At 58.5% G+C, this 26,623-nt stretch overlaps 1 protein-coding gene across 4 annotated transcripts in view; it reads left to right on the top strand.

Annotated features, from left to right (window-relative positions):
• The first annotated feature begins 2,476 nt into the window (after window positions 1–2,476).
• The window catches only part of HTT (huntingtin), a 93,521-nt gene continuing 69,374 nt past the window's right edge, over window positions 2,477–26,623 (top strand). For all 4 annotated transcript variants that reach the window (XM_079767500.1, XM_079767499.1, XM_079767498.1 and 1 more), the window contains exons 1-9: window positions 2,477–2,822; window positions 14,117–14,200; window positions 17,713–17,833; window positions 19,782–19,841; window positions 20,155–20,234; window positions 22,457–22,595; window positions 23,557–23,698; window positions 24,386–24,564; window positions 25,987–26,191. In XM_079767500.1, coding sequence (XP_079623626.1) covers window positions 2,626–2,822; window positions 14,117–14,200; window positions 17,713–17,833; window positions 19,782–19,841; window positions 20,155–20,234; window positions 22,457–22,595; window positions 23,557–23,698; window positions 24,386–24,564; window positions 25,987–26,191 — 1,207 coding nt within the window. In that variant the 5' untranslated portion in view covers window positions 2,477–2,625. The remainder of the gene's footprint in view (window positions 2,823–14,116; window positions 14,201–17,712; window positions 17,834–19,781; window positions 19,842–20,154; window positions 20,235–22,456; window positions 22,596–23,556; window positions 23,699–24,385; window positions 24,565–25,986; window positions 26,192–26,623) is intronic.

Below are 26,623 nucleotides of genomic sequence, written 5' to 3'. Positions count from 1 at the left end.
GCCTGGGCGAGTCTCTTTTGAAGAAGTGGCGTTAGAAGAAGTTTAAGTTTAAAAAAATTGGCTCTCAAAAGAAATTTCAATTGTTGTACTGTTGGTATTTGGCTCTGTTGACTAATGAGTTTGCTGACCACTGGACTATACCAAGCTTTTCTCTGAACTTAAAAAACCTGCCTTCTTGACAGTCCCTTTCTGTAAGGCTTCCTTATAAGATTTCTTGTCAGGATTATAGACAGTTCTAGGCAGATAACTCTCTCTCCGCCATGGCTGAAGCAGTCACCATCTGTTGTGGCAATATTAGGTCTCAATGACCTATGACTCTGAACTGATTAGCATTTGGTTCAGGAGCATATAAGCAGAATAATCCAAAGCAACAGTGGCTTAAACAAAATAGAATTCTCTCTCCCAGATTCTCACGAGATGGGCAGGCCAGGCGGGTAGGGCATCACCCAGTCGCATGGGCCCTGGCTCCTTCCAGGCTGCTGTCCCAGGTGTGACGTCATCGTGACCCAAAGCAAGCGCTCAGGTGTCAACACTACATCCCGTTTCAGGCAGCAGGAGCCTCTGGAACACGTGTCCATTCTGCTTCCATCTCGGCGCCAGGACTCCTTTAGTCACGTGGCTGCAGCCTGCGCAAAGCAACGGGTGGGCAGTGCTGTGCTTTAACCAGTGGAAGTGCCCAGATAAAAACGGGTCCTATTACTGAAGGGGGTCGGAAATGTGTCCCTCAGAATCCACGCGGAGTCCTCGGCTCTGGCGCTTCAGAAGGTGACAGTGTTTGGAGACGGGGACTTGCAAGAGGAAGAATGAGGCCGTCTGGGTGGGTCCTGATCTGGGCTGCCTGGTGTCCTTATAAGAAGAGGGGGTGGGATTCAGACAGGAAGACCCTGTGAGGACACAGGGAGGGGACGGCCCTCTTCACGCCAAGGAGAGGCCCGGGAGTCGGCCCTGTCCACACCCTGGTCTCGGGCTGCCAGCCTCCAGGACTGAGAAGACGGGTTTCTGTTGTTGGGCCCCAGGCTGTGGCGCCTTTTAGAGCAGCCCCGGCCCACCAGCTCATGGCCCCTGCGGGCGGGCAGCCCGTGTGACTCCCTGAGGGCCTCACAGCTTCTCCGGTCCTCCACTCCCCGCTCCCACAGCCTGTCAGTACCGCGCCCTCCACCTGGAGGCTCCCGGGCGGGTGGGCGGGCGGGCTCCGTGCTGCCGGCGGTGGGACTGGAAGCCTGGTCCCCGGGCTGCTGGCCATGGGGCCTCTCCAATGGGGCCGCTTGCTTCATGCACATGTGAGCCAAGAGGGTGACGGACAGCAAGATGGAAGCCTCAAGCTCTTGTGACCAGACCCAGGAAAGCCCTCTTCCCTGTGCTGGTTAGAAGCCAGCCCCCAGGGGCAGCCCCACTCGAAGGAGGGGCGAGGCCTCTGTCAACAGCAGGGAAGGACCTCAAGGCTAGCACGCACGTCCTTCCCCTGCGGGGCACTGCCATCCCCTGGGGACAGGTTTCCTGGGTGATGCTGACCCCTGAGGAGGGTGAGGGTGCGGCTCGTGCCCAGGACAGGCCTCTGCCCCGAGCGGGCCCTGGAGGGTCCTCCTGTGCACATTGCCTCCCCCAGCTCGGTTCTCCCGGAGGCAGGCGGACAGTTGCCCGGCGGGGAGGCCCCGAGCCAGGCCCCATTGGGCCGGCACCAGGCAGGAGGTGCCCACCGCGCTGTGCGGGGCAGGAGTCCTCTTCCTCGGGGCGCCCGGGGTGGGCAGCCATTCCCGCGGAGGGCTGTGGGCAGCAGGCACTGCCAGGCAGGTTTCCGCCATCCGTGCCCACCCAGGCCCTTCCTCTCCGCTGCAGACTCTGGGCGCCGCCCCCGGAACTCCCTCTCCTCTGTGGGGGCCACGCTGGGCTCCCTCCCGCCCAAGGACCAACCCCTCCGGTCTCCGCCCACCTAGGACACGGGCTGGGTGCGCCCACTTGGTGCTCCTGCAGGTGAAGCCCGACCCTCCCGCCCTCAGCCCAGGCGGGGCCGCGGGTGGGCAGGCACGGCCCTCGGGGTCTAGACGAGGCTGGCCTCTCTGCGACCCCAGGCGTCTGTGGGGCGCCCGACCTGCCCCGCCCCTCGCCACAGGCCCCGCCCCTCATCGCAGGCCCCGCCTCATCGCCCCGCCCTCACCGCAGGCCCCGCCCCTCACCACAGGCCCCGTCTCATCGCCCCGCCCCTCACCGCAGGCCCCGCCATTGCCACGCCCCTTACCGCCAGGTCCCGCCCTCAGTGCCCCGCCCCGCCCTCACCGCCAGGTCCCGCCTCCGGCCCCGCGGGTTCTCCCCGGGCAGGGGCGCTGCTACCTCAGTGGCTGCTCCAGCTCTCGAAGGCCTGAGGGCGGGCGCGGGGGCGGGCCGGCCATTGGCAGAGGCCACCGCCTCTTGCTGTCAATCCCGGCGGCCCGGCCTGGCCCCGCCCCGACGGCGGAGCGTCGTCGGACGCAGGGCCGCGGGGGCTGCCGGGACTGGTCCAAGATGGCCGGGCGCCTCGGTTCCGCTCCTGCCAGCGGCCGCGAACCCCATTCATTGCCGCGCTGCTGAGCGGCGCCGCCCGCCGGCCCGAGGGCTCCGGTCGCCGTCCCCGCGGGGCGGGAGGTCGCCATGGCGACCCTGGAGAAGCTGATGAAGGCCTTCGAGTCCCTCAAGTCCTTCCAGCAGCAACAGCAACAGCAGCCGCCGCCGCCGCCGCCTCAGCCGCCGCCACAGGCTCAGCCGCCCCCGCCGCAGCCGCAGCCGCCGCCTCCGCCGCCCCCGCCGCCGCCCGGCCCGGCCGTGGCCGAGGAGCCGCTGCACCGCCCGTGAGTGCGGGCCCCCGGCAGCTCCCCGCCTGTCCCTGCAGCCCGGGCCCGCAGCGACGGGGCCTCCGCGGAGGGCACCCTGCCCCTCCTGCCGCGGGACTGGCCCGGCCCCTCCCCGGCCCCACGCGTGGGTCTCCGTTCGTCCGCGGGCGGGCACAGCCTCCGGACGGCGCCGCGGCGGGCCCGGCCTCAGTCCCCGCCTTCCCTTTGGTGCGAAGTTAGGGAAGGAACTTGCTGCTCCGTGTTCGCGAGAAACCGGGTGTGTTGTGAGCAGAACTTGGCGGAGCCGAGGCCGCGTCCCGTGTGGCCCCCTCCGGGCCACTTCCCTTCCCTCTCCTCCTCGGGAGCGGGAGGAGCGCTGGGGCGCCGAGCGGAGTGCGGAGGGGATGAGCATGACATCATGCCTTCGGGCCGCGAGGGGGTGCGGACGCGGTCCAATGGAGATGCTCGTGCACGCGGCCCTTTAAACAGCCCTAGACCGGAGGCCGCGTTCCCACCTTCCCTTCCCACCTTCCCGGGCATTCCATCCGCTGGGCATTCTGAGCATCCGCAAGAGGGACCCGCTGTCTGGGCTCAGGCTTGGTGTGCACGCACTGGATGAGTTGTGGTTGTCCAGGAAGGGGTGACCTACTTCGGTGGTTGTTATTAACCAGTGAAACGATAAAGCCGACTTGGGGTCCGGGAGCGCTGGCCGCAGCTTCTTGCCAGTGCGCTCGGAAATGATGACCGCGCGGAGGGAGAGGTTAGCTGCTGGGTGAGGGGTGCACGTTTCACCGGTGTTGTAGCCCCGCTGGCTGGACACGGGTGTCTGCAGACCACGGACGGCTCCCCGGAGCTTCACTGCCCACACCCCCGTCCGGCTTGGGTACTGGGGTCTCCCAGGCTTGTGCCTGCGACAGTTTTTCAAACAGAAAAAGAGAGGCCGTAGAGCACCTTCTAGCAGAGGCCGCGTGCTTCCCCCCAAGTCCCTGTGCGGAGTGTTCCCCAGAGGCTGGGGGCGCCGGGAGCGGTCCTCCTCCCCGCTGCGGCTTTCCGGTTCTGACCCGCAGGTGTGCTGGACCGGACAGTTCTCAGCAGCCCCTTGAAGAAGCGCCCTCTGTTCAGACTGGTTCTCTTTTGTCATGCTTTCCTGTGCTTTATATTTCTGAGATGACCCTGGCTGTGTTCTGAGAGTTTAATTAGAAAATGTGGATTTGCGGAGTAATGTTGGCTTATCTGTTAGAATAAAATTTAGAAATAAATGATTTGTTGTTCGAAGAGGTGAAAAACCTGTTTGGCTACTTAGAGAAAAATTTAAAAAACAATTTTATTCCTAATATAAATGACTACCACAAGTGATTTATAGTCACCACCCATTCCCGACTGATGGCAGTGCCTCTCACACAGTGCCTGGCTCTTGTGTAAACAGGGGGCACCAGGGCTTTGGGTGGGAAGCAGATCTTACTGCTGCCCCTGGTGGCTTGGCCAGACACTGTCAGTCTTAAAATATGCCCTCTGTTCTTGTGCTGATTTGACAGCCTGCTGAATTCGCTTATCTTCAAAACGTGGGTATAAAGAGATTTCCTTCTAAAGTTGGTTTGACAAATTAGATTCTGTTTCATTCGTTTATTTTAAGGTGATGTGACTGACTCACTTAAAAATGATAATCTATTGTGTTTGCATAAGCAGTACATTCATGTGATGCCAGTTCCAAAGGTAACAATTAAAGATCTCACTCCCACTCCTTTCTCCCAAGTGCCTGACTGTTCCCAGAGGCAAGCACATTACACTTCCTCCTGTGCGTTCCTCCAGATGTAACCTGAGCATATGTGAAGCTAGATTTTAAGTTATTTAAAAACAAAAGTATTTCAACATAGTAACTTTTAAAGGTTCTTAGCATGCTTTGAAACAAACTGCATTAGGCTTAACTATAGTTCTTTGAACTAAAATGCACAAATCCCTCATTATTTATGTATTTTGCTGTTGAGAACGCAGGTATTCATAAATTTTGAGTAACAAACTCATTGATTACAAGTTTGGATCTTGGCATTTCTTGTTCCGATGCTTCAGCTGAAAAATCCGCTCCCCAAAGTAAGGTTTGGCAAAGCAGTCTAGACAGTGCCTGTTCTGTTTCCATGGCTCCTGCTTTAGTCTGTGATGTTGGCATAAGGAGCACCTGAAGAGCAGTGCTCCCCGCGCCAGGCAGTGTGCGGAGCTGCCGCGTCACAGCCACGCTGGGCCTCGCTGGAAGGATCTGAGCCCCTGCTCCTGGCTGGCTCCCCACGGAGGAGTGGGTCCTGTGTGGGACCGGCAGGCGGGGCGTGCGGAGCCTGGGAGGCAGCTGACATTTGCTTTGGACACTTGCTCATTCTCCTTCAGATTCCCACCTGCTTTCCCCTGACTTTAATGGTTTACTCACCAATAAATGCTTCCTGGGCACCTCCTGTAGGGGATGCTGTCCTAACAGGTGCAGGCCACCGCCGTGGGCGGAGAGCTCTGCACTCAGGGAGTGGACCAGCGGTGATAGTCTGCAGTAGGAGGAGCAGCACAGCGGGCCAGGGGACCAGGCAGCGTCAGGGGCAGTAAGGTGTTGACATTTTCGGTCTGGTGTCCACGGAGGAGGTGGCTTTGAGTAAATAACTGAAGTGGTCCAGGAAATAGCCGTGAGGTGTGGGGAGGACGGGCATTCTAGGCAGGGAAACAGGCCCAAAGCGGAATGGCACAGAGGTCAGTTTGGCTGATTGAATTAGTGAGAGGGAAACTCCTTTAAAGTATTTTTTTATTGATTTTAGAGAGGGAGAGCGAGAGAGAAACATCAATGATGAGAATCATTGATGGGCCGCCTCCTGCATGCCCCACCCTGGGGATGTGCCCTGACCTCCTGGTTCATAGGTTGACACTCAGTCCCTGAGCCACACCTGCTGAGCAGACAGGGAAACTTGGTAGGAAGGAGTGAGGTCAGAGAGGGAGGAGGAGGCCCACACCATCCAATAGGCCCTCCCTGTAGTTGGAATAAAGGCACTGGCATCTGTTCTCAGTGAGATAGGAAGTCATCGGAGCGTTTGGTCAGAGGACTAGCAGGACTAGTTCCATTTCACAGTGAGCACTGCTGAGAACAGGTGCGGGGGAGCAGGGGCGGCCGGGCTGGTAGGAAGCCTGCAGCGTCTGGGGAGGAGTGGTGGGGTCTGCCAGGACGTTAGCAGAGGCAGGGGGACTGCGAGAAGGGACTGATTTCAAAGGCAGGGCCCTAGGACCTGTTCACATCTCTGTCTACTGAGCATCTTTTAGTTTAGCTGTCGTGAGCTATCAGCTAGGATTATATTCAACTGCAAACAGCAAAACCCTACTGCAGTAGCTTACACAGGTAAGAGTTATTGTCTTTTTGAGGAAGATTAGGGACCCAGACTCTTTGAAGCCCTTGTCCTCATTCTTTCCCATTTTTTAGTTATTTGTCTGTTGTCCAATTGTAACAGTTCTGTAATTAGTCTGTATGCTAGACTCTTGTCAGATACTAGAGGCCCGGTGCACAAGGTTAGTGCACTGGAGGGAGGGGGGGCGATGCTCAGCCCGGCCTGCACGCTCTCACAGTCCAGGACCCCTCGGGGGACATCTGCCTGCTGGCTTAGGACCGATCCCTCTCACAGTCCAGGGCTCTCACAGTCTGGGACCCCTCGCTCCTACTGGCTGCCTGCAGTGGAGGAGGCAGGAGAGGCCTCCCACCACCGCTGCTGGGTTTGCCAGCTATGAGCCCGGCTTCTGGCTGAGCCTGAGCGGCGCTCCCCCTGTGGGAACGCATTGACCTCCGGGGGCAGCTCCTGCGTTGAGCGTCTGCCCCCTGGTGGTCACTGCCCGTCATAGCGACCAGTCGTTCTGCTGTTCTGTGGCTCTGCTGTTCGGTTGATTTGCATATTACGCTTTTATTAGATAGGATAGGATATGATTTGTAAAAATGTTCTTCCTGTGGGTTTTCTCTTTACTTTCTTTATAGTGTCCTTTGAAGCAAAAAAGTTTTTAATTTAAAAAAAATTATCTTTATTGTTGATTCTCCCCCGACCCCATTGAAAAGTTTTTAATTGGGATGAGCTCACCCAGTTTTCGGTCTTATCTTTGGTTGCTGTACGTTAGTTGTTATACCTAAAAAAATGTTGCCTAATTCAAGGTCACAGAGATTTATTACTCGCAGTAAAGCGAGTCGGGATCGTGTTGCTGGTGGAGGGTCTGGCCTCAATTTGTAAACAAGGCGGCACCTGTGCCGCGCAGTAGCGGCGGTGCCCAGACGAGGCCTGCTGGGGCCGTGCTCACCGCTGTTCACTGCAGCGCTGGTTTCTGAGGGCTCCGGCAGTGCACAGGCAAAGGTCTGGCCTTGGCCTGCCTTTCCCATGGGCACGGACCCCTGTCCTCCACCTTAGGGGCCCCACCCTGTGGCCCCCAGGCCTGCAGGGAGCCACTTGGCACAGCGCCGTGGATAATAGATCTGCCTTTTCCAGACGGAAGGACACAGGAGACACGGTGTAAGCCACTGTTTAACCCTGTGGTAAGTGGGGTAAGCTCTGACTCTAGACTGTCTGTCGAGACCAGAATGCATCGATCCTGCTGCTCAGAGGGGCCTCAGGCAGCCGTTCGGTGTCACGTGGGAGCTTATGAGAAGCGCAGTGTGCCCACTCTTGGAGCTCCTGCGTCAGCGTCCGCCCCGTACCAGCTTCTGAGCAGCCCGTGTGCAGGAGCGCTGCAGAAGCCTGCTGGGTGAGCAGCCTCCGTGGGTGCGGGCAGTGCTGTGCGCGGGAAGGGAGACTTGCTCGGGGGCCAGGTGCCGCTGGGGAGTGTAACCCTGTCCTAGGGCTGTGGAGCGTTGTCAGCTGCAGACAGGTTGTGGCACTGACGGGTGAGCCGGGCATTGTGAGCCCCCAGCTACTGGGGGGGACCTTAGTGGGGAGCCGACTAGATGACCTACTGTGTGCCAGGCCCTGCTCTGGGCCCTGGGTTCCAGCAGCGAATGGGACCGATGGAGGTAAACACTATGGAGAAAGCTAACAGTAAGGGGAGAGGGCTGTGCGGGTTCTTTAGGGGACGCAGTGCGCTGAGGAGACAGACACTGGTCGAGAGGAGGCAGCGAGCCACCCGCTGTGGAAGAAGAGCGTCCCCCTGGGGAGCAGGAGTGTGCCCGCCCGGAGGAGTGAGGAGGCCAGTGCCCGAGGCGAAAGGAAGGGCAGGAACAGGCGCTGAGCTGAGGCCGGGTCAGAGCGAGGGTCAGCCGCGGGGCCTGGGCTCCAGTGTGAGGCCTCGGGCCTGACGCCGGCCGGAGGCGGACTGGGAGAGATCACTGATGACCCCGGTGCCTCCGAGCCCCGTGGTCATCGCTCACCGCGGTGGGCACACCCTGAGCGCGGCCCGTCCCTGCGTCCCCGCAGCGGCCTCCTGGGCGTTTATCCCGGAGAACTAGGGCCCGGGAAGCCTGGCACACGGCTCGGAGCAGCTTTATTCCTAAAAGCCAGACGCTGGCGTCAGCGCCGCTGTCCTGCAACAGGTAGTAAGAGGCAGCAGCTCCTGGCGCCCGCGGCGCTTAGAGAAGCCACGGACCAGCCATCCAGACAGCGCACGCTGCCATCGGTTTGCAGACCGTTTTTGGAATGACAGTTTTAGGACTGGAGGCCAGAGGAGTGGTGCAGGCTCAGGGATGTGGTGGGTCGGGTGCGCGGGAGCGAGGGAGGGGCTGCCTGTGGAGTGGGGGAGGGTCGGAGTCTGGGCCTGGGGACCGGGATGGGAAGGAAGCTGCGGTGGGGGGTGGGGTGGGGGGAGTGTCAGATCCGGGATCTCTGTGGAGGAAGAGCTGCCAGCGTTTGCAGGCAGAGTGAAATTGGAGATGATGATGGTTATAAGATTTCCCATTTCCGAGTGTGCAGTTGTGCTGTGTTCACAGGGCTCTGCAGCCATCACCGCTCTCACTTCCCTGCCTGCCTGGTCCCTCCGCTCACCTAGTGGTCTCTGGATTTGCCCCTTCGGGATGCGGCTTACGATGGGGTCACACAGCCCAGCCCCGGCCTTTGTGTCGGCTCTCTCACTTGGCGGGACAGCCCGGTGTTTGAGCAGCACTTGGTGGTGGCAGTGGCTCCTGGATCAGTCAGTCCGCTAGCGAGAAGGCTTTCTTTTGTGCCCTTTGCTGATCGGACTGTAGACCAGAAATCTGACCCCTGCTCCCCTAGTCAAGCACCCCTGTTGTTTTGTAATCTTTATTGTTGAAAGTATTAAACATGTCCCTTCTATTCCCTATTGACCCCCTCCAGCCCGCCGCCCCCCCCGCCCGCCCCTGCCCTTCACCACCCTATTGTCTGTGTCCATGGGTTGTGCATATATGCCTACTAGCTCTTCAGTCGGTCATCTCCCCCCCCCCCCCCCCCCCCGCCTTCCCTCTGAGATTCCACACTCTTCCCTCTTCCGTGTCTCTGGATCCACTCTGTTCCTCAGTTTAGTTTGTTGATTAGGTTCCGCCTATGAGTGAGATCATGCGGCACTACTGTTACTTTGAAGTTGCGCATGAAACATACATCCCAAATGGCCGGGTGTCCATCACGGCTGTAAAGCTTTCCTGAGGCCCCTCATTTCCTAGGGGCGCTCTCCCACTGTTGTAGGCTTGTGCGGGAAGGAGCAGCTGGTGGAATCAGGAGCCCCGGAGCCCTGCCTGCGGGCGCTGCGGCCTCTGAACCCCAGCTCTGCTGTGGGCGGGGTGGGAACCGCCCCGCATGTGTACACGGAAGTGCTGTACACGGTAGCCAGGCCTCCCCGTGCCCACTCCCCCTGGAACCATAGTTTTCATGCTTCGCTGTAGCACAATCGGACACTCAGAGTTCGGGTGGGAGGGTGGACTCCCCTCTTCGGGCATTGGCGCTTCGCTGGTGGTTTCAGCGTGTTGCTGGCCGCTGCCTCCTCCAGGGGTGTGTTCCCGCAGATTGCTCACCGCACAGTGGGCGGGGCTGAAGGCTAAGTTAAAGTGACTGCTTTGCCTGCAGTGGTTGCAGTCAGGACTGCTAACCCTGTGCACCCGCCACTCACCTGCGCATCCAGGTGCTGCCCAGAGCTCGTCGCTGCCTTCCCGCCGCAGCTTCCACACTGCCTCTCCGTGCGGAGCGAGGCAGTTGGATGTGTCACTTCTTCAACCGAGTTACATCTCACGGGGGAACAGAGTCGTTCGAGTTTTTTGAACTCCAGGTTTATTTATTGGACAGAATCAGGTAGGGAAGAGGTATTTTGAGCAGGGACCATAGAATGCACAAGCGCACGACTAAACAAGGGAGTTACTTCTGGGCCATTCCCGGAGCTTTGGGAATGTTGACCCAGGATGGAGGGTGGGAAGTGGCTGAGGCCAGGTTGGAAGGGGCCTGGTTCCCGGCTGCGGAAGGCCTCGCCACGTTCTGTCTCTGGCGGTCGGTTTGCCTCACCGGCTCAAGTTCTGGCACATGGACCAGGGCGCGCAGGTCTTCATGGAACAGGGCGGGCCTTGAGAGCCGTGCAGCATTGCTTATTGCTAACGATATTTTTCTGGTTTCTCACACGTGAGGAGAGAGACAGCGTTGTTATGAAAACTCGTATGTGTATCTGTCACTTCTAAGAAGATGGAGAGATGCCCACGGGCCGGCCCGCTCGCCATCAGGCCGGGGACAGTGTGAAGCCGTGGCTGTTCCTCCTCTGGGACCCTCTGACTGCTGAGTTGTGCACGTGGGCACCCCGCACTGTCATTGTCACTACGCGTGTGCTGTTGTAAGTGCTGTCACGACAAGTCCAGGGAGCGTTTTATGCGTCGTAAACACTTAATTTTGCAACCTGAGGGGACACTCCTTCCCTGCCTATGGCCGACTCAGCCCTTCAGCAGGGCGGGCTCTTACTGGATGCAGGTGAGCTCAGTGTATTCTCCAGGCTGCGCTCTGGCAGCCACGGCCAGCTGGTCAGGGTCAGCCATCCGGGACACCTGGCGACCGCCTCACTTTTGCTGAGCCTCGTTCGTTCCAGCTGGGAAAGCTGGGCTTGGAGGTGGAGGCGCCACAGGATGGAGGTTCTGCTTAGATTCTGACTTTGCTGAGTCCCCAGGCCATGAACTTCCGTCCTGACCACCGTCTAATGGTGAGGTCCACTTAGTTTGGTGTTTGCCAGCCTTGTCCTCGTTCCCAGCCCCTCGGGAACCGTTAGACCCCGTGTCGGAGACTGCCACGTGGAGGGGCCGCTCCCCGTGCAGCCTGGAGTCTGGGCGTGTGAATTCAGTTCATTGAAGGCCGTGGGCAGATTGTCACTTTGGAAATTGAAGGGTAATGGATGTGTTCGTTTGCTTTCTAAAATGCTTAACTTCATCGGTGTTCTTTTACTTTCTTGATGGCTGCATTAAACTAGGGCAGTGGTCAGCAAACTACGGCTCGCAAGCCGCGGTTTGCCGCTCTGTTGACTAATGAGTTTGCCGACCACTGACCTAGACTCTCGATCCAATAATTACAGGCTGTTGTTGTTCCTTGTGATTGTTGTTGTTCCTTGTGATTAAGCCCCTCACGAGCCGAAGTTTGCCGACCACTGAACTAGGGAAACGAAGTGTTAGCAACCCTAACCATTCAGTGTACGCCGGATGTTCAAGGCCACTCTGGGCATGGGAATCCTAAGCAGGATGTTCAAGGCTCATTTTGTATACGCAGGTGCAAAAGCAAGGACGCGGCAATCTGTGCTCTGTGCGGCGTGCTCTTCTGTACCCCAGGAGACAGGTCACTATTTGGCAGGAAGACTCTGTTGTCTGAGTTAGCGTAAAGTGTGTTCCGACCAGCTGGTGTGCGGCTGCTTTCTATGGCTCCTATGTTGGTGGCTGCTTTGTGGGGAGGGTGTATTACTAACCAGCTGAGGCGAGGCTGTTTTGCTAGGATGGCTCCTGTGTTTGCTACTGTGTTAGCAAGAACTGCTTTGTCTAAGGGCTCCTTAGTAGCAGTGGCTACTTGGGCTGCAATAAAGACTCTCTTCTACGCCCACAACTTCTTATGTCTTCTCTAGCCGATACCCCGCGTCCAAGGAGGTCCGGCCCCTGGCACAGGGACTCGGCCCAACTGGCAGCGGAGTGGAGCAGGACAGCGGAGTGCTCCCTCAGTTAGTGCCGCCGGCGGGTCAAGGGGGAGCTTCCTCTACACCAGCTGCTGGGAGAGGCTGATTGGTGGCTTAAAGGAGAGAGCCTTCATTCTCACAGCACTTTCCTTTCTCTTTAAAACCGCGGCATAGTTCCATGTGGCGAAACGGGCCCTTTTTGGTGTACAGTCTGTGCAATTTGACAAATGCATAAAGCCATGAACCACGCCTACAACTGAGAACGGGAACCATCCTGTCACCCACGGACTTGCCCGTGCCCACGCCCATGCCTTTTTGCTGTCAGCTGTGCTTTGGCCCCTGGAAACGACTGATCACTCTTGTCCTGTAGTTTGTCTCTCCCAGACGTCATGTGCTGGTGATGGACGCATCCAGCGGAGCCGTGAACCCGGCGCACCGAGGCTCACCCTGTGTGTGTGAGCGGGGCCGTCTCCCTGCCAGGCAGCACAGTGTTCCGCCGTCCGGCCGGCGAGTTTTGTTTTTCCATCTGCCAGGTGAAGGGCATTTGGGTTGCTTCTATCATAGAACTTTTAAAAATATATTTTTTTATGGATTTTATAGAGAGTAAGGGGGGGAGAGAGAGAGAGAGAGGGAGAGGGGAAGAGGGAGGGAGGGAGAGGGAGAGAGAAACATCAGTGATGAGAGAGAATCATCGATCGGCTGCCTCCTGCAGGCCCCACACTGAGGATCGCCACAACCCGCAACCCGGGCCTGTGCCCTGACCGGGAATCGAACGGATGACCTCCTGGTTCATAGGTCGATGCCCATCCACGGAGCCATGCCGGCCCGGCCTATCCTAGGGCTTCTGAAGTGGGTGGTCCGTGAGGACGGGGGAGCGGGGGCGGGGGGGGGCTCAGCTCCTCGTGCTCACTTAGGGCCCAGGCTCTCTCCCTCCCGTTGCTCTGCAGCAGGGTCCTCACACTTTTTAAACGGGGCCAGCTCACTGTCCCTCAGACCGCTGGAGGGCCGGACTATAGTTTAAAAAAAACTAGGAACACATTCCTATGCACTGCACATATCTTGTTTTGAAGTAAAGAAACAAAACGGCAAAAACACCCGCATGTGGCCCGCGGGCCGTAGTTTGAGGACGCCTGCTCTGCAGCTTCTGGAAGCTTCATCTGTGTCAGCAGCAGCTGGGAGGAGCCAAAAGGGGAGAGACTCGGGCGAGACGGCGCCCCACATGCCACCTCCTTTCCTGCTTCCTCTGGGGGAACCGAGTCGGGGTCTGTCTAGCCGCGGGGAGGCAAGGCCATGGGATTCTGAGCCGAGGCACGCCCACGGGAGAACGTGTTCTGGCGGGTCACTAGCACTGCGCTCCAGCTTGTTGGTGTAAGTCCCGTCCCGCACGAGGCCGGGAACACGCCCTCCCGTCCTGCGCTGAGGCCTCCCCGCGGCCTGGGAGCCCCTCTCGCTTGCCCTGGACCAGGCTTCTCATCCAGGCCCTGCTCTTCTCGCCCGGAACCCTGTCTGTCCCTTTCGGCCCTGACTGGCCCTCTGGAGGGGCTTCCCTGGCCACAGCGCCGTCCTTGGAGGCCCTGCCTGCGCACAGTGTGGCAGCCTGTCCCGCAGGCGCACCTTTGGGAACCTGAGGGCTGCTTTAGTCACAGGTGTTTGTGGGTTAGCCGCCCCTCCCCCTGAAGTAACAATCTCCTCAAAAACCCAGTGGTGGTCTGGTTCAGTTGTTCCTAGTTAGTACCACGTACTGGTAACTACACTCACATTCCTTTCTGGCGGTACCCCCTGAGCCCGCTTCTTCCGGCTTACCGCTTACCGGCGGCTCCTCCTCCTCCTGTCCCGGGCTGCCCTGAGGACACCTCTCGCCTGGCGTCTGCACCTGGGTTGCATCTCCTTTCCTGGCTGAGAGGTCTTAGGAGGAGGCTGTGCAGAAAGGCTCTGCGCAGGCGGCTGGTTTCCAGCGCTTTGGGGAGATAGAAACGATTCGCCCTTGTCTATAATTTATGCCCTGGACCAAGTTTCTCCGCTAACTTGGGGAAAGTAGGGTGCATTATAGCATCACCTGGCGTTGCTGCGGAGCAGTGTTGGTAAGGGAGGCTGAGTTCCCCTGCGCCTCCCACCCTGACCGCACTCTGCCCCCGCGCGGAGTATGTGGTTCCCCTGAGTCGCCCCGAGAGCTTCCTGATGCGTCGGTGACGGCAGAAGGAGGTGGAGCGCCTAACCCAGCACAGCCTCACACTTCCCTCCCTTTCTTTCAGAAAGAAGGAGCTCTCAGCCACCAAGAAGGACCGGGTGAGCCATTGCCTGACCATCTGTGAGAACATAGTGGCTCAGTCGCTCAGGTAATTGAAGAAAAGCTTGACGGTTTCACCTGTAACTTCCTGTCTCAGCCTTAAAGGGCCCCGTCCCTGGACTTCTGCTCCCAGACACTAATGAGCAGCACCTCCTCCTTTTTTGTTGTTGTTAATCCTCATCTGAGAATAGTTTTGCATTTATTTATTTTTTTAAAATATATTTTTATTGATTTCAGACATGAAGGGAGAGGGAAGAGAGAGAGAAACATCAGTGATGAGAGGGAATCATTGATTGGTTGCCTCCTGCACACCCCCCACTGGGGATTGAGCCCGCCACCTGGGCATGTGCCCTTGACTGTAATCGAACCTGGGACCCTTCAGTCCGCAGGCCGATGCTCTATCCACTGAGCCACACCAGGTAGGGCCAGGCACGTGCTATTGACTGGGATCGACCCCACAACCCCTGTGTTCCAGGGCTGATGTTCCAACCACTGAGCACACCCGCCAGGCGGGGCCATGCTGTCCTGCTGTTTGAGGAGCTTGTTGAAGTCTGTCAGCACGTCCGCTGGTCCCTCACGGTGGACTTCCTGAGGGTCCTTGTCCTTGCCTGCCCTTCCCTTTTCGCTCGCCTCCTCTGCAGCTGCGTTCCTGCTCCAGCTCCCGCAGCTCCTGGTGGTCAGTTCCCAGGAATCCCTGCAGGAGCCGCGGTGCCATCCCCACCCACACCCGCGAGAGCTGTGTGCCAGCTCACCCACAGCCCTGGCGACGTCGCAGCCCCTGCGCGGTGCCCTCACCAGGCCATAGGCGTTTCCCAGCAGTTCAGTTGAAGGACCACTCATACGTGCGGTTCGAATGTGTCGTTGGGCTTGGCACATTCCTGGAAGAGCACGTTTTCCTGGTCACGTTGGCAAACGTCAAACACTACTTAGGGCTCTGTCAGTGGTGATACCATCTTCCTAACAGGCAGTTTGGCAAATGCAGCGCTTCACGCTATCATCTGTGTTGACTTGGTTTCACTTCCGGTCTTATCCTTAGGCAAGTGGGTAATGACATTGGTCTAGGGCAGTTTGTTCATCCCGATAGAAAATTAAAGATAAGCTCAATGCTGACCAATAGGGGAGTTGAAAAATTAAGATGCAGTTATAGAAAGGAATGCTAGTTAACTTTATACAAGATGATTTACAGATATTTATGACCAGAAAAGATATTAACAATACTAAAAATTAAGGTAAAAAATTATGAAGGATTTTTGCTTCTGGCTAAGGTAAGTCAATGGACAGGATTTACCTTCCTGCCTAAAGCGATTGATACGGATCAAGTGTTAGTAACAGTGGTTTTCGAGGCACTGGCATCAGAAGAACAGCAATCCGGGAACGTGGGAAACCTCGGGAGCCCCGGGAAACTGCCCCGAGGGGGTTCCCTGCTGGGACAGGAGAGCCCCCCCCCCCCCCCAGCCATGGTTGCTGGATTAAGGAGATGGATTTGAGGTGTAACAAGGATCGTGATATATTTTATTCATAGCATGTTGAAATAGTATTTTTGATACATTGGGTTAAGTGAAATGTAGCATGAAGATAATTTTCTCTGTTTCTCTTGGTTTCTGTGGTGTCTCTTAGAAAACCTAAGTCATCCGCGCAGCTCACGTGGTCTCTCTGGACAGCGCGGCTCTGAGCAGGCCTGGGCCTGGGCCCTCCCTCCCTCCCCTGCTCCCCTCCCTCCTCTGCTCCCCTCCCTCCTCTGCTCCCCTCCTCCTCTGCTCCCCTCCCTCCTCTGCTCCCTCCCTCCTCTGCTCCCCTCCCCCCTCTGCTCCCCTCCCTCCTCTGCTCCCCTCCCTCCTCTGCTTCCCTCCCCCCTCTGCTCCCTCCCTCCTCTGCTCCCCTCCCTCCTCTGCTCCCCTCCCTCCTCTGCTCCCTCCCTCCTCTGCTCCCCTCCCTCCTCTGCTCCCCTCCCCCCTCTGCTCCCCTCCCTCCTCTGCTCCCTCCCTCCTCTGCTCCCCTCCCCCCTCTGCTCCCCTCCCTCCTCTGCTCCCCTCCCTCCTCTGCTCCCCTCCCCCCTCTGCTCCCCTCCTCCTCTGCTCCTCACGCTGCACTGCCTGTGGGTGAGGCGGCTGCTCCACGGGCACGCTTTGTGTCCTGCTTCTGTCTGCTGACCATCGCTGAGGCGTCCCTTTGCTTTCTCCTGGGCTCTCTGGCTGTCGGTGGGAATTGTGGGGGAGAGAGTGGGGGCACTCCATTTCAGAGCACCCCGGGTTGAGATGAGACGTGCGCCGGCAGCCCACCTGGCTGTGTGAGGCTCAGGCCGTCCTGTCGCGTGCTGCGCTCTCAGCGCTGGGACACCGGGTTCGTGTCCGTGGCCGTGGCTGTCACTGCATCTGTCTTGGCTGTGTTAGCCCACTTGCCCTCGACAGCCGACAGCGCTCAGTTACACGTGTGGAAGTCGCTCACAGACGCTGCGCGAGCTCAGTGTGCGAGTGGGGCAGGGCCCAGACAGCCTGCCCTGGACACGTGGGTCTGTGTGAAGGTCAGCTGTTCGGCAGGACATGTGGGAAGCAAGGTCCAAAGGGAGTGAGGAGCTGTATGGTGCGCTGACTCGGGTCAGGAATGTGGCTCGGTGGGCTGAGGCTCATCCTGTCCCTGGAAGGTCACTGGTTCAGTTCCCGGTCAGGGCACACACCTGGACTGAGGGTCCCATCCCAGGCTGGGGCACCCATGCAAGACAGCCATTGATGTTCCTCACATGATGTCTCCTCCCCCCCCCCCCCCCCCGCTCTCTCCCTCCCTCTCTCGCTCTTTCTCGCTCCCCTCCCACCCCTCCTCTCGCTTCCCTAAGCATGTTCTCAGGGAGGATTAAGAATGTTGCAAGTCAGACTAGCCTGGGACACAGAGCAGATGTCTGTCTGGGTTCACGTATTCCAAGTAGTGTCATTTGTGTGTGAGTTTTGTAATCCTCACCCGAGGACATTTTCCCCATTGACTTTTATTTGGGGAGAGTGGAAGAGAGAGGGAAAGACTGAGAGAAACGTCGATGTGAGAGAAACACATCAATCGGTTGCCTCCTGCAGGAGCTCTGACCAGGGCCCGGGCCGGGGAGAGCCTGCCACCGAGGTACGTGCTCTTGACCGGGTTCCCTTCCTTTGGTCCAAAGGCTGATGCTCTATCCACTGAGCCAAACCGGCTAGCCGAGCTCAAGCAGTGTCTTTTTAAAAAAATTGAGTTAAAATACACAAAAAGCAGTCTTTCAAAAACGTTTAAATTAAAACTTTAAAAAATGAGATTTGTCTTGCAAATACAGCCTCTTTTTTTTGTAAATAAACTTTAAAATTTTAGAATAGTTTTAAATTCACGGAAGAATTACGGAGCTGCACAGAGTTCCAGTACATCTGGTCCCCCAGCGTCTAGCGTCACTGGTCCGTGTTTCCCAGTTAGAGTCCACGCGACAGACATCGGCCTTCGTTTCGTGCTCCAGCATCCCGGACAGGACGCCAGACGCCACGTGACGTGTAATTGTCGTGGCTTCTTAGGCGCTTCTTGGCTGTGACATTCTCTCCTTTGCTCACTTAGAAATTCTCCAGAATTTCAGAAACTGCTGGGCATCGCCATGGAGCTGTTCCTGCTGTGCAGTGACGACGCGGAGTCGGACGTGCGGATGGTGGCTGACGAGTGCCTCAACAAGGTCATCAAGGTGAGAAGCCCGGGGCCAGCACACGCCATGATGCACAGAATTGTGCAGCCGACACCTGCGGAGTTTTATTAACCCGGGTCACCAATAAATTCAGTTCATAAATTAAAGAAGGCCCTGGGACGGCGTTCTCCGAGTGGGTGTAGCCGGCGGCCTTCTGTCTGGAGTGGCGCAGCCCGGCCGTCGCACAGGCTGCAGCAGGTGGGGGCGGCGTCTGCCTGCCTGTCTGCTGGCGTCTTGCTGCGCCTGTGGGACGGCCTGGCCTCCCTGCAGGGTGTGGGCGGGACGGGTGCTGGTGGTGACTCCTGGGTGCGCTTTGGGGGCGTATCCCAGGGAGAACAAGGCCCTGGCATCATCTCGGGTGTCTCTAGCTCCCTTCCTTCGCTCCTCTCTCTGCCCTCCTGGGGTCTGGGCAGGCAGTACTGCTCGCAGGCCCGGCTGTGATTGACAGCGGGTTAGCTGGGCAGGGAGGGGCCCAGGACAGGAGGTGAGCCAGAACGCGGAAGCCACTGGTGGCAGGGAGGTCAGGAGAGAGGAGGGGACACCTGTCTTCTTCCGGGTTGCTTCCTGATGCGGAGTTCGTGGCCAAGGCCACAGAGCTTGAGTCGGCTGCCGCCTTTTCTGCTTCCTGCTGCCATGGCCCAGCGCCCTTCCATCATTCTCAACGCACGGAGACGGTCCTGTGCCTCCTCCGGCCCTGCTCCGTGTCCGGGTCCCCAACCCATCCGGTGGCTGTCCTTTAGCCACCGTGGAGCTCGCGAGTGTCCGAACTGAGACATGGTTCCCTGTGGACGCCAGCATGAGGCAGGGCTCCGGCAGAGTTGTGGCACTTTCTCCAAAAGCCGTTGCTCTTGTTGGGTCAGGAGCAGATGCCTCCGCTCCCTTCTCCACAGGATCCTTGTCACGGGGCCTTGCCGGGAAGGTGGGGCGCATTTCGCTCTTCATTTATGTAGGAAAGTGCTCTGGGCACCCGATCAGCCTGGCCGCGTGCTCTGCCTCAGGTCACGTCCAGTGCCGTGTGAGGCGGCGTGGCAGAAGTCACTTAGTGCCCAGTGCTCACCCCGAGTCCCGCCGGGTGGTCGCTGCTGGGGTAGAGAGGCTTCCTGGAGGCGGGGGCCGGGGTGAGCCAGGAGGCTCGGCCTCTTCCACCGTGGGGCCGGCCTCTAGTGCCAGGAAGCCTGGCAGGCTCACAGAGGAGGGTGCCATGGTGTGTGCCGCCCAGCATGGGGGCGCTGAGGTCAGTTGAGGGCTTTGTGCTTTTCGTGGGGAGGAGGAGGGGCTCTGGCAGATTGCTGACGCGGTCAGAGGAGAGCTCATTCCGGACGAGAAGCCTGTGCCGAGGGAGGCCTGCCTGGGAGCCGGGGCCAGGGCCGAGAGCGGGAGGAGGCGGGCCCTGGGAGGGCGAGCAGGCCCTGGCTGTGAGGGGCCTGTGGCTCCCAGCTGGCTGCGGGCTCAGAGGGTCCCTAGGCCACAGGCTGGGCGCATCCGGACATGAAGGGAGGGCCAGACCTTCAGGAGGACGCGGGTCTGCACCGGGAGCGGGCGCGTGTTCCACGGCAGAGCGAGGCTCTGATCTTGCGGGTGCACCGCCCCGGCTCCCTGACTCAGGCCCTGCTGGTTAACGCTGATCACCTGGCAGGGTGCACGTGAACGAAGACAGAACTTGCAGGGGGGTCTGCACTGCTGCCTGGTCAGGGTTTCAGATCGGAGCTTTGGAATGGATTGGAACCATCTGCCGTTTAGTTGTGCTACTCTGTAGTGTTTGCTTGTGATAAAAGTTAAATTCGCTTCCGTTTTTAGTCTGTGAATCACCTGTGCATGTGTGTGCTTTTTTCTTAGTGACTACGTTCCTCGTTTAACGTTTACTTTGCCCCTGACTGTGGTGCAAGCTGCCTCTCAGGTTGCTCAGCTGCTGCGGGCTGCTCCTGAGCCGAGTCTCGTTGTGTTGCAGGCGCTGATGGACTCCAACCTCCCGAGGCTGCAGCTCGAGCTCTACAAGGAGATCAAGAAGGTGCGCCGGGAAACGCCATCTCACACCTGATGAGTAAACGCGTTAGAAGGAAGAGCTGTCGGAGCAGTAGACATAGTTTTACTTCTGCTCTTCATTGTTTATTAGATGAGTTGGGTGTTTAAAACGGTGACTTAACTTTTATATCGTTACAATTAAATTCACTAGACCTTAAAATTTCTAAAGTAACTATTCAAATGGCCTTTTCTCTAAAAATAGCAGTTAACAATGAAAACATGCTTTTGTTATGTGAAGTCCTCTTGGTGACTACTGTCCGTGACCCTAAAATGTAACTCCGCTCGTTAAATCCACGCAGAACGGCGCTCCCCGGAGCCTGCGCGCTGCCCTGTGGAGGTTCGCCGAGCTGGCGCACCTGGTCCGGCCTCAGAAATGCAGGTGCGTTCCACGCTCGGCATCGGCGGCCTCCTTGTCGTCTCGGTGGAGGCCGGCTCCTGCGCGTTCCTTACGTCTCAGCTCACACGTCGCTTCCTGAGCTCGGCCCTGTGTGCTGTGTTGTGGCTGATGTGTGCTGGTTTTCCTCACGCTCTCACTGCTCTCAGGAGCATTCCTGCACACCCCATCCGTGTGCTTGTTCCTCTCTCCCTCCCCGCCCCCAAGGCCCATAGGAGGTGGGCGCCCCGGCCCGCAGGGTCTTCCCCTTGTCCCGTGCTGACAACAGTGTCCGTGCGCGGCAGCTGCGGAAAAGGGACTCGCCAAGTGGTTGGAGGTCAAGTCCAACCCCAGTGCTTGCGGTAGGAGTTCTGGGACTGCCTGTGTCTAGGACATGGGTTACCAGTGTGGGCACTAAACTGTGGGCGTTAAACTGCAAATAGCTTTGACTAATGGAACAGTTCTCTCTTAAAAACAGAAGAAGGACCACAGCTTTTAACTCCACCTTCTCTCCTCAACTGGCCAAACGTCCCTGAGGAACGGGGGCGTGGCCCGGGCCCTCACTGTGAATAGGAAGCAGTGATTGATTCCAGTGTGTTTGCCTTTAACAGAGATACAGTACTAAGGAAATTTCTCTTTATTTAAGTGTTTGCTTTTACTGTTTTTCTTTTTGAAAAACTTGTTGTATTCTCCACATAGCAACCACAGTGACCTTAAGTATGATTGGATCAAGTTGTTTCCTCACTCGCACTGTGGCTCAGCCCCCAGGGCTGTCCAGATAAATCCAGACTTCTCACCAGCCCAGGGAGAGCTGCCCCAGGGCCCGTCGCCCCAGACACGCTGCTGACTCATTGGCCTGATTTTACTTCTTCAAAAGCCGGTTTCTCTTCCTCCTGATGCTGGTTTGTGTTTTCCCTGGGGTCTCTGCGAAACCATTCTCTCCTTGGGAATGTGGCCCAGCTCCCGGAGGTGGTCCTGGCTGCAGACGGCTTGATGCCTGTCTCTGCACTAGAGGGCGCTGCCGAGTTCCCCAAGGTTGGGGTCCTGAGGTCCTGGCTTGTTCAGCCTGTGACTCCCCACGTCCGTCGGTCCATCTGTCCGCCCGTCAGCATGGCGGCAGCTTTCTCTAGAGCCAGGTCTTATCTCTGAGGCCTGTTTAGCTTGAGCACTACCCCTTTTTGTAATGCTTTTCCAAGAAAGCTTCATTCTCATTCCTTAGCCTCTGTTTCCCTCATGTCTGTCTGAGTGTTTATTTAAGCGGCGTTCTCTTTATGCTTGAACAAGGCGGCCTTTATTGAAGAAGTGTGGCTTGAGCCCTGAAGGGGGGTGGGGGAGGGGGGCTACAGGGGCTGGTTGCACGGAGGCGGGACTCTCCCAAGGCGGGAGGGTCCGGTGCTCTGGGGAAGTGGGCAGTGCCACCCTCCCGTCGGAGCAGAGGCTTGGTGCAAGCTGTGCGGTTGCAGAGAGCTGCCTTAGGAGATTTTGTGTTTTTCAGAAAAGTCAATCTTTTTGATTGAATGTATTGGGGTGACACTGGTTAACAAAGTTATACAGGTTTCAGGTGCACAGTTCCACAGCACATCGTCTGTACACTATTGTGTGTCCACCCCGTCAAGTCTCCTTGTATCGCCATCTCTCCCCCATACCTTCCTCCACCTCCTAAAGTGGTGTTTCTTATATTTCCTCTTATTTTCTAATTTAAAATATGAGTGTTATAATAACTTACTATTTACTGCAAATAATTTTTTAAATTCATTTTATTAAATTTTTTTTTTTAAATTTACTTCAGAGGGAGAGAGAGAGAGAGAGAGCGAGACAGACAGACAGACAGACAAACATCAGTGATAAGAGAGAATCATTGATCGGCTGTCTTCTGCACACTGCACACTGGGGATCGAGCCCACGACCTGGGCATGTGCCCTGACAGGGAATCGAACCGTGACCTCCTGGTTCATAGGTTGACGCTCTACCCCTGAGCCACACAGCTGGGCTGCATATAATTTTTAAATGTGCTTTGGAGAGTCCTCTGGTTATGGGGGAAGTGAAGGGTGAGCGTCTGCCAACATTTGAACTTCATGTGCAGTTCACCCTCCTTTAGCTGAGGTTTGTCCCCTTTCCATTGAGTTCTGTTTTGCTGTAAAAACTGGCTTTTCTCCAACAGGCACTAAACTGGTTGTGTCTTATTAAAGTAGAGCTGGCGGAGTAATCCAGGCTCCTTCCTCATGCAGGCCTTACTTGGTAAACCTCCTGCCTTGCCTGACTCGGATAAGCAAGAGACCCGAGGAGTCTGTTCAGGAGGCCTTGGCTGCAGCTATTCCCAAAATTATGGCTGCGCTCGGCAATTTTGCAAATGACAATGAAATCAAGGTATGATTCTTACCTCAAGTCACAAACCTGTGAATGAGTCTGGTGGGGAGTTAGGGCTTTGGGGCATTTGAAAGTACTTCTAATTTATTTATTTTTTAGTTTTTATTTATTGATTTTAGAGAGAGAGGGAGGGAGGGAGAGAGAAACATCCATTTGTTGCTCCTCCCATTTATGCATTCATTGGTTGATCCTTGAATGTGCCCTGCCCGGGGGTGGAACGCGCAGCCTTGTGTACCGGGCGACACTTCCCCAGAGAACCAGCCGCCGGGGCCTGTCGTGCCCAAGTTTCCATCAGACTCTTCCGGGGCACCGAGGGCTGCTTCCCGCTCTGCCCTCAGACTGCTCTGGGCGAAGAGCTGAAGAGGGGCCGGGGCAGCCTCGCCTGCTTAGAAGGCGCTGCTCCCGAGCAGATGGGCTTGGTGTGCGGGTGGGCTCCTCACGCTGCCCGGAAGCTCGTCTGGGTTGTTCCGGGGTCCAGTGGCGTCCAGCTCCCTGATCTCTCAGCTCAGTGAGCGCGCCGCACAGGTCAGCCTGCTTGTCCGCGCCAGGCCCAAGGGCGCCTCGTAGTGACCGTCGCAGGCAGCACGCGTGCGAGCCGTCTCTGAGGCCGGACGTGGCTGTAGCTGGCTCTGCTCTTTTCTCTTTGGCCTCATGGGGTGTCGATTTTTTTACTGCGTTTAGTGACACGGTGTCATTCCCCGACCCCGTCCTCAAATCCCGGGGGGGGGGGGGCAGCTTCTCCAGAGCGGAGGCTCCCACTTCCCCAGTCTCTGCGGCAGGAGCTAGGCTGACCCTGTGCGCTGCTCTGGAGTGCCCCGAGCGGGGCTTCCACTCAGCCGGGAGGGAGAGTCTCGGGTTGTTGTGACTTGGCCCTGCGAGCATTTGGAGCGAATTAGGTTTTATGAAACGCACAGTGAGCCTCAGGGGCCGTCCTCCTCTCCATGGGTGCGCGTGGCCACAGGTCCTGCTGAAGGCTTTCATCACGAACCTGAAGTCCCCCTCCCCCACCACGCGGCGGACGGCGGCGGGCTGCGTGGTGAGCGTCTGCCAGCACTCGCGGAGGACGCAGTACTTCTACAGCTGGCTGCTCAGCGTGCTCCTAGGTGAGGCCCAGGCCTGGCGGCGCCCGGGGGGGGGTGGGTGGCGGCGTGTCTCCGGCCTCTGCTAGAGACAGACCGTTGAGATCAGGCCGTCCCTCGGCCTGTGGGCAGACCCTGGGGCCCTGCTGACTGGGAAATGGGAGCTAGGTCGGGGCGGCTGCGAGCCCGCGGGGGTCGGGGTGAGGGGCGGGAAAGGCTGCTCCTCTGCAGAAGCGTGGGCGCCCAAGGCCAGCCGGCCAGCAGGGCAGGGGACAGGCCCGTGTGCCACCCCACCGCCTTCCTGCCCAGCCCTCGTGCGGCCAGACTTCCCAGCCCGCGTGGTGGCTCTGAGTGCAGGGAGTCCCTGCGGTTCTCTGCCCGGTGTGGCTGCCCACGGCCTCTCCCGCACGCACACGTGTAACTGAAGTCAACACCAGCAAGTGCAGGCGCACGCGGACGTTTGTACGAAAGGACGCCCGGCGCTCCGATGCAGCAGACTCGGAGTGGAGGCCTTGCTTGCTCAGCCACGGTGCTGGTCCCCCTTGGCAGGCCCCGGACCTCGCCCGGGATGCGATGCACACGTCTGCTTTCCCGGCGACGTCTGTGCCATCGCGGGCCTCCCCGCAGCTCAGGAAGGGCTCTGCGGGCCTCTGCAGCCAGAGAGCCCAGAGGCCCCGCAGGAGCCAGATGCAGAGCTGTGCTGCCTTGCAGGGCTGCTGGTTCCCGTCGAGGGCGAGCACCCCTCCCTGCTGGTCCTTGGAGCGCTGCTCACTCTGCGGTACTTGGTGCCCTTGCTGCAGCAGCAGGTCCAGGACACCAGCCTGAAAGGCAGCTTTGGGGTGACCCGGAAGGAAATGGAAGTCTCCCCCTCGACAGAGCAGCTGGTGCAGGTAGGAGCCCTGGTTCACTCTAGTGCAGGCACAGCCATGGCTGACTCCCCGCGAGTCAGCTCCCGGGGAAGGGGAGCGGCACAGCTGGACCCCTGGCTCTGCAGCCGGAACCCCTGGCTCAGATCTGAGGTCATGACCCCCAGCCCTGTGACCTCAGAGGGAAATGCAGGTAACTCTCCTAAGGTTACAGCGTGGCACATAGGCCCTCTAGCCCGGCCTGGCACAGAGCGCCGTGACCCTGTGCCTAAACCAGGCCAGGAAACGTGTTTATCTGTGCTGTAAACATTGCTCGAGCCCCCTCGCAGTCCTGTGTCTTCTGTACACATGATAAATTCGGGTTTTGACTGAACTGCTGGGCAAAGCACTGGTTTAAATAGTGACACGTTGTGAACCCTAATCATGTGAAGCAGCGATGTCGCTGACAGCACTCGGGAGGGCAGGCGAGGTGGGGCAGTGGGCGGCTGAGTCCTCACTTCACAGGCAGTTTGTTCACAGGCGGTCGATGCCCTCGTGCAGGGGCGCACGCCTCCTCTGTGACGGGCCGGCTGCTCCCTGCGGCCGCCGCACGGAGGCAGCTGCAGATGCGCCGGCATGGCGTGCCCACTAAGACCACGGGCGGAGAGGGCGGGCGGGCTGCCTGTGGACTGCAGTTTGCAGACCTGCGACCTGGAGTGATGGAGGCCCCGAAGAACCAGAGCAAGCCATAGGGGCCCCGCCCTGGAGCGTTTTGTTCTGTGCCCGCTTGTGCTGGCCCTGTCTTTGTGAAACGTATGTTTTCCTTTTATGACGTTAAAGGGAAGGCTGCCCCACTCAGCAAGTAGGAAGAGTGCAGTTAACTTTGAACTTTAGGTAAAATGCGAGTCATTGTGTGGGTGAGTCTGCCTGAGAGCACACGAGCACACTGCAGGGTTATTGGTTTACCTGAAAGTCAGACTTAGCTGGCCGCTCCGTATGTCCCGGGCAGCTCTCCTGAAGAATAACTCATCGTGTCCGTGAACGTGATAGGCCGTGTCTATCCGTGAACGTGATAGGCCGTGTCAGCAGACTGGTAGAATTTGACATAGGCCTTTCCAGGCCTCGCCAGCTCTTCCTCGGGGCTCTCCTGACCGAGGTCCTTGCTTCGGGAATGTGTCAGTCCTGCCTCTGCCCGCGGAGCGGAGCGTCCTCGCCCTCCCGGCCAGCCGGAGGCGGGGCCTTCGTCAGCTGCCTCTGCCTCGGCACGTGCTCCGCTTCCCTCGGGAATTCGCACGACAGGGAAAAGGCTCAGGGAATTGAGAGGCCACCGGAAGCTGCCGACCACACGGGCAGAAGCGACAGTTTTAGGGGCAGAAAGAAGGCACACGCTTTCCAGCCGAAGCCGTCAGACACAGGAAGGGACACCGGTGCCGGGGGCGCCACGACAGCCGCCCGTCTTCCCTCCAGGTGTACGAGCTGACCCTGCACTACGCGCAGCACCCGGACCACAACGTGGTGACCGGGGCGCTGGAGCTCCTGCAGCAGCTCCTCCGGACCCCGCCCCCCGAGCTGCTGCGCGCCCTGACCACGCCGGGCGGCCTGGCGCAGCTCGGGGTGCCCAGCCAGGAGCCCGGCAGCCGAAGCCGCAGCGGGAGCATCGTGGAGCTGATAGGTGAGTGCTGAGCCGGGGGCAGGAATGCTCGCCCCCCCCCCCCCCCTTATGTCTGGGCCAAGGCAGTGATGACTGCAGGGGAACTGATGCGGGGAAGGGGAGGTGAAGATGGGCCGTTCTGTGAGCGCGGCTGCCTCCAGGTGGCATCTGTCTGTCTGGGAGTGAACGTGCTGCGGGAGACCCCAGGGCCTGTCCTCTGTCACTTCGCCAGGATGGGATCCCAGGTCCCCCAGGGCTTTTGGTTCTGCTGCCCTCTGGGTCTGTTTGCTGTCCTCGCCTGCCGGCGCTGCTCCCACTGTGCTTGTTCTGGGGGGCCCGAGCCACCCGGTGCTGCTGCCCCCGCCCCCCGCCCACTGATTTTCCTGCAGCAGTGGCCCTCCCTGCCATGGAGACGCCCCTAGGAGCTGGGGTAGACGGGCGCCTTGGGTCGCA

Source organism: Cnephaeus nilssonii (genome assembly GCF_951640355.1).
Source record: "Cnephaeus nilssonii genome assembly, chromosome: 1".
NCBI classification, from domain to species: domain Eukaryota; kingdom Metazoa; phylum Chordata; class Mammalia; order Chiroptera; family Vespertilionidae; genus Cnephaeus; species Cnephaeus nilssonii.
Note: the sequence above shows the minus strand (reverse complement) of the source record. Positions and strands in the feature narration are given on the sequence as shown.